We start from the raw sequence: 11,470 nt of genomic DNA, 5'->3' as shown, positions 1-11,470 counted from the left end.
TGTCCTCAGTGCAAACTGAGGTCTCTCATTTGATCCCTCACCCTATTCTGTGAAAAAAATGTACTCTCCCTTTTACATATATGGGGAGCCGTTCCTCAAACTCAATACGAAAAGGCGCCACTTGCAATGTGAAAATGGATTCTCAGACCACATCTCACCAAATTTCGTGACAATTGGTCTAGTCGTTTCCGAATAAATCGGGTGTGACAGACAGACGAAACCTTATTAGATTTTGTTTTGCGCAAAAACTCTACGACCTAATCATTTGGAACAACGAAATCCACGCATGAAACTGAAACAGTATATATTTTTAATAAAAATTATTTATTTGTTTATTTTAGCCTAAATCTGCTTTAAAATAGAACATAAGGTGAAACGTCACATGACTATGAACAACCATCATAACACACTTCAAATCCTCATAGTTTTTCTGTCCCTCGGTCTTCGACCTTTGAAGAAAACTGGAATTTCCTTTGTCAAACGAATTCTCTTAGCTGCTTGTTCGTTTAACTCGTTCGATGCCGTGCTTTCTTCATCTTCCTCGCGTTCCCGTTTGAATAAAAATCGGACCGTCGTATCCTCCTCTCCTTCTGGAGCACAACTTACTAATTCATGAAAATCGAAATCAGTGTATGTAATGCGATCTAATCCTATTTCAGATCCTTGAAATCTTCCTGTAACCCCATTCTGGGTTGATGAAATCCTTTGGTTTGTGTGGAACGTTTGATGCTGGGATTTTTCTAGAACGTTACCGAGTAGTCCTTTTAAAGGTGTGACATCTATCGATTCATGAACCTTGCGGACTTGCGTTGAAACGGGGCCTTTTGGCACCTTGAAAACGCTCGTAGTTTGCGCGGGTTCAATTTCAGATGCCAGGGTGAACTCATCCGAGGTTTCGATTCGTGTTGATGACATAATTTCGTCTATATTTCTGCTTTCTTCATCTTCCTCGCGTTCCCGTTTGAATAAAAATCGGACCGTCGTATCCTCCTCTCCTTCTGGAGCACAACTTACTAATTCATGAAAATCGAAATCAGTGTATGTAATGCGATCTAATCCTATTTCAGATCCTTGAAATCTTCCTGTAACCCCATTCTGGGTTGATGAAATCCTTTGGTTTGTGTGGAACGTTTGATGCTGGGATTTTTCTAGAACGTTACCGAGTAGTCCTTTTAAAGGTGTGACATCTATCGATTCATGAACCTTGCGGACTTGCGTTGAAACGGGGCCTTTTGGCACCTTGAAAACGCTCGTAGTTTGCGCGGGTTCAATTTCAGATGCCAGAGTGAACTCATCCGAGGTTTCGATTCGTGTTGATGACATAATTTCGTCTATATTTAAAACCGCATATTTCAGACGTACGGCAGCACAATCCGGGCAATCTTCTTCAAGAAGCGTTAAATTATCCGCTGGGGAACCATCTTTAGCAGCTTCATATGAACTCATATTAAGAATTTATATTTTAAATTTGTGTGGTTTGAAAGAAGTACAATATTGTAATACCTAGATATGGCAAGTAGTCGCTCTTTTATACCTATAAACTAATTAGAGGATTTGATAATTACATTAACTTTTCCAGGTCTCCGGATAACTAAGAGATAATTAAAAATCCATTCACCTTAAAATCCCATCAAGCTGGAAATAAAACCCGGAACTTACTAAAGAAAGTAAGTAGTTACAATTTTCAAAAAATTACCTGTTTCTTGGGTTAAAATTATTTGGTCACAAAAAAATGCCTGAAGGAAATAGAAACAGGGAATATTATGGCCAACGATAAAGATCTACAAAAAGCAGTTAGACATGTTACTAAATATAGACACACTTTTTTGGAACTAATCCCTGTAAACCCAGCAAGAGTCGCTGAAGATCCTTTGATGCCATGATTTGAATAGAAGGAATGGATGGAATATGATGCCTAGAGTTCATGTATACTGTCTTCACCATATGTTTTCAAATTTTTCGGCTAACTAGGCCCAAAAAATCTATTCTGTTTCACCATATGTCTAGACAGATAGAGTTCTTACTTCCCTCCTTCACACTCCTTCACCAACTTCTGTAACAATGGTAAGATCTGTATCACTGTCACTCAACACCAACATCATCGCTACTTCCCTGGCAACCTGGTTTCGTAAAAATTGTCTGCTGCAGAAAGCCGTACTGTTTTTCTGAGCTTAAGTGGCACAGGACCTGCGTCATCAGAGTAATCAACGTTTTTGAGGAAAAATGTCATGGTCCATTGAAGTCCTCCACGTCCTACGGATAAGGCAGCATGGAGGTAACAAGAAGGAATAGTACCGTCAACAGAATGAAATCTTCGAACCCCGCTTTGTACTTCAAACTCCTCGCTCTAATGATAGCTTTTCGTTTCTGCGGACTGACCCTCTTGCGTAAAACATGCCAGATATACCCCCTGCTCACGCTGTAAAAAGCTTTCTCGAAATTGTTGAAGAGCTGGTGAAACAGAGATCTGTACTCTGCACACTACTCCAAAATGGCCCGAAGAGTGTTAATGAGATTAGTACAGCAGGATCCATAGAGAAATCTAGCTATAATCTTTGCAACGGCTGGGAGCACACAAAGGTCCGTCCAATTTTTCGACTCAAAACGGATGCCTTACTTCGGAATTTTGACGAATTCTTACTCTCCCTCGGAAAATTCTGAGATTCCCAGGATTTACGGATGAGTGGAAGAAAAACAACCACAGAGATAGTAGGAACTGCAAGAAATAATTCCGCGGGTAACTAGTCATTACATCCATGAAAGGTTGAACTTCACCAGGTGAATTAAGACGTACCATTAACAAAATCTGTAGAAGCAAAAAACAAAAACATATAAATGACAAAATTAAACGATAAAATACTTTTTATTCCATTTTGATTTCCAAAATTACAAAGCATTACAATTTTTATGTATTTCATTTTATTCTGGAAATCCCAAAATGAGCTAGCTGCAACTGAAATGTCGACCAGTTCTAGTCTTCCACATTATGTTATCTCCAGGGGAGCCGCACGAAACTCCGATGGCACTTGATGCTTCCACGGAGGACGCCATATAGGATAGAGAAAACAGCCCTATCCGGTAGTTTGATGGCATCCTTCACGCATTTGTTTGGGCGGCAGCAAGCACCTCGGGCTCTAATTATAAGCTGAAGGACTCTGATGGTTGAGTCATTGTGGTGTTTTAGAAGGGCAACAATGAATGAAGCTGTGGAATATTTGCTTTTTATCCATATCTGATTCAATAATTTGATAGCCTTTTATTAGTGTCAGATCGGGCTTGAAAAGCGTCCCAATCTTCACTATCTATCGTTTGCCACTCACCTCGCGACGTAATCGTGTGAGGCAATCCGCTGCGAATGCGTAGTCCGCTGTGGCTTACCGTCTCGTTTTTTAAGCATCCCACGCGACTACGGGTTAGATGGTATGCTCATGCATGGCAGTAGATTTAATCGAGGATGGATTGCCCGCAGGAAAACGCTTGATGTCCAGCAGATTGGCGGATGGTCTCTCCAGGCGTTACAGTGTTTACTATTTGCGATTTGACGTCGACCATTCCTGGAGATGAACTGCCGCAATTCATCTGATTGCTAACTCCGTAAATGATGACCAGAGGGCAGGTTTAGTCTGGCGATTTTGTTGAATCAGCCTTGGTGCCAGCTCTTTCAGCAGTGTTGAGAGGTGTTGAGTTTTCCCATTCTGTTGCTATTTTTTCAGGAATTTTAGTTGAGAACTGGAGTACCTCCAGGCCACCACAACTGTTGGTGGTGGTGCATCTATGGCGAGGTTGTGGCAATGTAAGTGTAAATGTAGGGCTTTCCTTACCGCCCGACTGCTTTATCCCCCCGGTTTAAGATTTTAAGTGTTATTCCCAGGGCGGTGAAACCCTGAGTGAAGCGGGGGATTAAGTTCACCTTGATGATCCTCAGTCGCTGCTGTTAAAGCCCTTAACAGGGCTCTCATCCCTGCGTTAAAAAATGATTGTATGTTTTTTTACGCCGAAATAGTTGTTTCACCTGCCAAACTACCAATCCATTAAAAAATACCAATTCGAAAAGCTCACTTGCTAATTATAATGGCTTAAAAATTGAGTTCTCACAAGGCGGAAAAGAAAACATTGACGTCATCGAGCGAAAAACTTCCAATAGGATGTTTGAATCTTCCCCCTTTTCGGCAAGCAGCATGATGTCGTCGGCATATGTTAAACAAGAAGTCCCCCCGGGTAACGCCCTGCAGAGAGACAAAATCAATTCGTAAAGGACAAAATTAAAGAGGGGCGATGAAGTTGAGTCCCTTTATTTCAGTTCCCTGCTGATGTAGAATTCCGTAACGGGCGATCCTCCGAGGCATACCGTAGTTATGACGGTCGTCACATTGGACATTGACAACTGGCGGGATCTATCGTTAATGCCCACCCTTTCGATGGCCCTGGATATAACCAGGTGTGGTATAGTGTCACAAGTTTTCTCGAGTTCAATACATGTTGGGTTGGGGAAAAGAAATGTCGTATTTTGTCAATAGATGGCGACACTTAAACATATCTTGTGTTGTACTTACCGCATCGGGTCATACCATGCGGCGATTTGAAGAGGGCAATCTGCGCTGCAAGTGTCTCTTTGACAGTGATGTGATCGTACGTTTCAGTCTCAAGTTATAGTGCGTCAAAGATGGAGTCCACCAAGCAAGAAATTCGCCATATTTTACGTTTTTACTACCTGAGAGGTAAAAATGCAACGAAGGCGGCCGAAAAAATGTGTGAAGTTTATGGGCCCGATACAGTAACAATTTGCACAGCGCAGCGTTGGTTCGATCGATTTCGTTCTGGTGTGGTGGATGTCGAAGATACACCCCGTCGTAGAAACCGAGAAAATCGTCGAAATCATCCATGTAGAACGGCATGTAAGCATTCGCTCGATTGGCCAGGAACTGGGTATAGACCATGAAACCGTTTGGAACCATTTGCAGAAGATTGAATTCCAAAAAAGCTGAATGTTTGGGTGCGACAAGAGTTGACGCAAAAAAATTTCTTGCACCGAATCAACGCCTTCGATGCACTGCTGAAACGGAATGAATTCGACCCATTTTCGAAGCGGATGGTGACTGGTGATGAAAAGTGGATCACGTAGGATAACCTCAAGCGAAAAAGATCATGGTCGAAGCGCGGCGAGCCAGCCCAAAACCATCGCCAAGCCCGAATTGAAGGCCAGGAAGGTTTTTCTGTGTGTTTGGTGAGATTGAAAGGGAATCATCCACTATAAGCTGCTCATCTATGGCCAGACCCTCAATTAGGTCCTCTACTATGAGCAGCTCGACCGTTTGAAACAGGCAATTGACCTGAAGCGGCCAGAATTGGTCAATAGGAATGGTGTTGTGGTGTTGGACAACGTTCGGCCTCACACATCTTTAATGACCCACCAGAAGCTGCGGGAGCTCGGATGGGATGTCATATCGTACCTACCGTATAGTCCGGACCTGGCACCAAGTGATTGCTATCTCTTCCGGTCCATGCAAAACGCTCTTGGTGCTACTAAGTTCGCCTCAAAAGAGGCTTGCGAAAACTGGCTGTCTGAGTTTTTTGCGAATAAGGGGGGGGGGGGGGGGAGGTTTATAAGGGGGGATAATGAAGTTGCATTCTAAGTGACAACAAGTTTGCAAACAAAACGGCGCATATTTGATTTAAATCGGATAATTCTAAGAATGTTAAATAAAGCGTCAAATTTCGATCACAAATACGACATTTATTTTCCCCCAACCGAATATTATGGCGAAAGGTCTGCCGCGCTTCGTCCTAGTTCTTAGGAAAACCCTTAAACATAGAGCGTTCGTCGAGTAGCCATCTATGTGTGTTGATGGGGACTTCAGCCAAGCACGCCGCCAGAATTGTGTTGACAAGACGAGTGATGTACGAACCGACGGTGATTAGCCGTCAATTGTTAACGTCACCCAGTGGCTCGTCGTTTTCTTGAGATGAGGACGACCGGATTTCAATTTCAGTTAACATCATTATATTGAACATTGAATCGATCGCAGGCTTTTAAAAATGATTCCATCAAGACCGAGTAAAGACTTTTTAGCTTTCTCAAGAAACGCCTGTATTTCTTCCCGCAGGATCGGTTTGTATAAATCCAGTGAGTCTTTGTGGTCTTTGTTACGAATCTTAGGGCATTGCTTGTCCTGAAAGAACTGCAGACAGGAGTACATGTAGCGAATCCTCATCGAGTAGCCTCCGCGCGGTCTCCTTATCATTAAGGCGCGGCACATGTCTACATCAAAATCTGGGAGATCGCCTTCATCCAGTATGGATTTGAAGAATTGTTTTATCGGGTCTATTTGCACAGGACTCTGCGTCCATAGGGTCTCCGTAGTCTGTCGCGCCGTCTTGACATTTGGTTGGTTGATGTTAAAAGTGGTGATACTCCGAGACTTAGTCTTGCTCTTAATCCCTTCGATGGAGCAAGAAATAATTGTAGATAAAACGTGTTTCAAAAATCAGCTTGCCCTCATGCAGTGTAGTTTCCAGTAAGCCCAAGTTGAGCGGTTTTCTGCCCTGGGACACGTGATCCGACTAAAAATGCTGGGAAGCAGTTCCCACTTTTGTCAATCCCTGAGATCGTGGTTTTTGATCGCCTGTCCAAACAAGGTGTGATCAAAGCCCACTTTGGTATTCAGATGGCCCAAAATGATCGCAATGTCACCTCTAGGAAGCCTCTTCTGCACTGCGTCGACTTGGTCATAGGAAGTCTCATTCTCCCCAGTTTAGGTAGTCTTCGTTTTCGCGTAACACTTCACTATTGAGCTGTTTCTGATCCCGGACCGGAATGTCATAGTTAATATAATATTCTGTCTGATACTGGTGCGTCTAGTGGAGGTGGAAAACACAAATCCAACCGAGGATTCTTGCTTGTTTCTGGCCGGGCTTGCCAAATTACAATAGCACAGCGCCCCATCTTTGAACTATGCACTACCCCAAGTAGAGCCAAATAATTTTTAGGTTTTAACTTATTTTAAATTCAAAGGAATGCATCTCCGTCTCCCCGTTCTCGATAATGGACACAAACCAAATATATTGAATTATATAAGAGTGAACTAACATCAGGTTACCTAGTAAGATACTAAATGAAGAAGAACGGTTGAGGGAACTATACTGGGCGGGCCTACCAGGGATGGAGCAGTCCAGGGTGCTTATTGGGGACACTACGGACACTGCCTGCAGGTTTTGTGAGGAGCGTGACGAAATCTCTATACACGTCCTGGGACAATGTCCGGCACTTGTGCAAAGTAGGTCGAGGCATCTGGGAGAACGCTTAATACCAAATGCAAAGCTGAAAGATCTGGAAGTAGGCAACATAATAAAGTCCCTGACGGTTATAGGCTTGCTTGAGATACCATGATTAATAGGTACACTATAAACAGTAAAAGGGCACGATAGTTCTTTGAGGGCGTGGTGCGACTTTCCCTTAACAGAATAATAATAATAAAAGATACTAATTAAACTAATAAATTCCCATAATAATTCAGTTATAAAATTCGCCGTCTGTTGACCCAATCATGATCTTTATATAGAAGAATATTTTATACAAAACAATTTGTTAGCCACTCGAGGTCGTTTCAGAAATAATGTTTTCCTAAGAAGGAACTAAAACATCTGTTCAAGGACGTATGTATGTACTTAACATGAAAAACAGCTTCAGATTGGGATTTTCAGCAAATGTTATTAATTTTCATTACATCAAGCCTTAGTGAGCTAGGTACCATTTGTACCCTCATTTTTCTAGTCACTTATGCATGAATTCCTGAGAATTGCGATCTCTGTTGCCATGGTCTCAACAACCTGAGAGATCAACGATCCATCCATATGCGTGCTGGTATGTTGGGCCCCTCCAAGATTGATCTTTGGCTCCTCTGCGGCTATTTGATCGAAAATCAATTGCTAACTGATACCCGCACTAAGTAGCCGGAAGACATGCAGGCAAGGCTCACTAAAATGGTAACTGGCATTGAGCAAAGTACTCCACCTGGGAGATCTGAGACCTGTAGCTCAGATAATCCCAATTGTGTAGAAGACAAAGAATGGCCTCCTACTGTTCTTAGCGAAATGTGGGTGGCCATAAAATTTTATTTCATATTGTGTACTGCAAAATGAGCATAATCGCGCAATCTCTTAGCTAGAATTCTGAATAGGAAGTCGTTGCCGAGTGTCGAGGTAATACTTTTGAAGAACTCTGTTTTCACCTGATCTGGAACTCATGGAACCCTGCACTCAGAAGTATGCCACAGGCGCGTGATGTATTGAATTGGAGTTTCATAAGAACCTTTCACCTATTTCCAGCGAGCCCGGGAAATGCATCCACCATTGTTGTGCATGCGGTTGAGCGAAACAATGAAACAATCCCAACAGTCAATTGGTGGAGATGAGTGAACTTGTTTCGTCTGCATCTTACATATTTTACAAGTTTTCCGTAGGAACCGGCAACTTGTGAGGTTGCTCCGACAATACGTGGGAAGGCACATGGTATGTGAACTGCTCTCCACGTTCCATTCGACACCAGTTTACATAATTTATTGAAGGTAAGTGGCACCTTTCTATCCAACATCTACTTTATGTCCCGGTTCTCCACTTGTCTTTTACTAGGTGAGAAGTAGTTTACCGTTGCTTTGTTTTGAAACGGGAATTAATTAATTTACTAAACGGTTCACGGAGCCTACCTTCTTGCCATTGCTTCGTACCATTCAAATAGGCTTAAGATAATTGTGAACGTTGAGAACAATGCACCCAATCTTCTTTATCTGAAATACTAATCCAAACTTTAATGGAGCGACCTACAAAGAATGTGAACCGTTTCACAGAAAATGATTGAATTGCCTTTATTTATTAATTCAAAATTAGAATCAATAATCTCTTGAATTTCAAAGGATTTGTCCAAATCTTCCTCCCCTATGAAAATGCAAAATGGACACTTCAGGTATGAAAGGTTTGGTTTGTTTCTTGCAAAGTATATTTGAGTAAAGAACTGTTCCATTCCCACGTAGTCCGTAATATATATGTTTACTTAGCATGTCAAACTACTCACATTAGTATGATATTGATATTTAGCATTTTGGGTTGCAGAAAATTTACTCGGAAAAGGCAAATTTGGGGTACTGCAACTTTATCAGTAATAGCACGATTTTGCTACTGCAAATTTTTATAACTCTAGGATAAACTCAAGAAGGGTTTTCTAGTCAGTTTCCCAAAATATATACTGTTATTACCTTACTTTGAGTAGATTTCGATATGGAGAATATTTTGAGGCCTGTACACCGTATAAGGGCAGCCTCATGATTTCTTTCAGACTTTTCGTTTGGGCAGTTAGTGGGTCCATTATAGAAATTATCAATTTTGACCCCAGCACTCCCCTCATTTCCAACAAATGTCAAAAGTAAGACTGGCTTCGAACAGTACAAATCGATACCTTTCATTTGATACCCAACTTGACTATATTCAGTGAAAAAAATATCCACCCCCTCTTTGAATGTATGAGGACCCCTCCTTAAATTCAAAGTAGAACGATGTAACTTACTGCATGTGGGGATGTTCGCAGTTCCCATCTGCTCACCATATTTCGTGTCGTTGGTATAGCTGTTTCTAAGAAAAGTACTTATGACCGACAGACAGACCAAATCATCGTTCGTCCTACAAGGAAAGGCATAAAGGCAAAATGGCCGAAATTGTGGAAACAGCGGCACCCGCTCCAATCGACCCAACGACCCAAGGGAAGAAAAGCCGCGAAAAGGAACCGAGGAAGCATGGATCAAGGTTAACGGAAAGAAAAGCGCGACACGTAAAAGAAAATATGACCCGAACTTGTTATTATCTCGAAAAAGGTGATATGACATACGCCCATATCCTCAGGAAGATCAAATCCGATCCGGAGCTGATGAACTTTGGAGAAAGTGTCAGTCAGACGGTAAAATCAGGAAGGGAGAGGCACAAATACAGGCTAAAAACTAGGAGGTTGTGATGCTATGTAAAGACATTAATGAAATGACGACCAAGGATGATATCGGATATCGGTTTGAAAGATTCCGCAATCAAAGGACTGAAGAAAGCATATGGATGCACGCAAATGACCGCTAACAGATTAACAGCTGAAGCAGCGTTCAAACTGGAGAAAGTGTTAATTAAGCGCTGCTTTAGATGCCTTGAATTTAGCCACATTGCGGCGAACTGCACCGGTGAATGTGACACAGGCAGAAAATGTAGGGTTGGGGATCATATATTCAGGGAGTGCAAGGCTGACCCTAAATGTATGCTTTGCAAAGGGGAAAATGGTATCGAGTAGTGGCACGTTGCAGGCAACAGCAGATGCCCAGTGTTTAAGAGAGTGCGCTATACTCCACCAAGCGTGGTGATAACCGAATTCGAGGAAATGCTAGGTGAGCTGGGATGTAAGAAGTCGAAACCCCAAAAGAGTTGGTCTGGCGTTTCAGTGATGATCGCTCCGTCGACTTTAAGCTCTTCTTCAGAGCTCCTTGAACCTCTTTGTATCGATTCCTACCAACGATTGGATCAGACTTTAGAGCTCGGTTGAGGAGTACCCTTGTTCTCCTCTTTTTCGCCGAATCCGATTTTCGCCATGGTGTTTTACCCTTCTTTGGCTTTTTGAGGGGACAGCTCTCTCGAAAGCTTCTCCCATGCTAGTTGTGATCATCAGGGTTTTTTTCTCAATTCCAGCGATGGATTTGATGCTTCTCCCAGGGATCGTTTTGTACGTCGCTCAATCTATCCTACGTGAATTCTGAAATGGAGTGGATGTAGGCGGATCCATTCCCATTACGAAATCAATGAGGTGTGATCTGAGAACGTAATATCGTTTGATACCCTCCACTCTTCGACAAGTGCGGCAATGTCAGGGGATGTCACTGTGATGTCAATGACCTCTTGCCTGACCACGATGAAGAAAGTGGTTTCGTTACCTGAATTAAAGATCTGCTATTATGTTGCTATTAGTTACTGCAGCAGTCTCGATCGTCTCGCGTTGATGTCCAGAGCACCATAGAATCTCCTTGTCTCCCGGTTGGCGTTTATGATCAATTTGATCGTTGCCGTGTCGCCATCACATAGGTCGCTAACCAAGAAAGCTTTGAGGTCTTTTGAAACCACCATGGAGGAGCGGGTTTATCACTTCCATTAGCATACGACAATTCAGCATATCGCAAGGTCAAGCCCCTAATTTCCCCACTATCCACCCATGGTTCTTGTATCACATGTCTTGCAGCTATTGATCCAACGACTGATAAGAGCAGTCGCCGCTTTATAATGCTGCAAATTTATCTGAGAGATATGGCATCTCATCTACGGTTCAGATGAAGATGCCGTGGGCTGCACGACACCTTCGATTGTTTTAGCAGCCGACACTTGTAATGTGACAGTGCCAAGCCCGTAGTAGAGCCGGTAGCCCGTTTATTCCCGGACCTTCTTAATACCTGGTTCA

The 11,470-nt window shown here is 42.6% G+C and overlaps 1 protein-coding gene across 2 annotated transcripts; it reads right to left on the bottom strand.

The window, feature by feature from the left end:
• Positions 1-307: 307 nt before the first annotated feature.
• On the bottom strand, positions 308-1,484 carry LOC119649499. 2 transcript variants are annotated; one of them, XM_038051667.1, is made up of 2 exons: positions 972-1,484; positions 308-563 (listed from the first exon to the last, which is right to left on the bottom strand). In XM_038051667.1, the coding sequence occupies exons 1-2, from the start codon at positions 1,444-1,446 to the stop codon at positions 412-414; spliced, it is 627 nt and encodes a 208-aa protein (XP_037907595.1). In that variant the 5' UTR covers positions 1,447-1,484; the 3' UTR covers positions 308-411. The 2 variants fall into 2 exon arrangements, with proteins under 2 accessions (XP_037907595.1, XP_037907594.1); XM_038051666.1 differs by having other exon boundaries at positions 308-929; positions 1,338-1,484.
• Between the last annotated feature and the right edge of the window lie 9,986 nt (positions 1,485-11,470).

The sequence above is a fragment of the Hermetia illucens genome, chromosome 2, assembly GCF_905115235.1.
Source record: "Hermetia illucens chromosome 2, iHerIll2.2.curated.20191125, whole genome shotgun sequence".
NCBI classification, from domain to species: domain Eukaryota; kingdom Metazoa; phylum Arthropoda; class Insecta; order Diptera; family Stratiomyidae; genus Hermetia; species Hermetia illucens.
This window is presented reverse-complemented; position numbering and strand designations above follow the sequence as displayed.

Coding starts and splice junctions, on each gene's coding strand:
- LOC119649499 (XM_038051667.1), bottom strand. CDS start 1,446: ATGAGTTCATATGAAGCTGCTAAAGATGGTTCCCCAGCGGATAATTTA. Junction 564..971: donor GGAGGATACGACGGTCCGAT/TTTTATTCAAAC, acceptor CGACGGTCCGAT/TTTTATTCAAACGGGAACGC.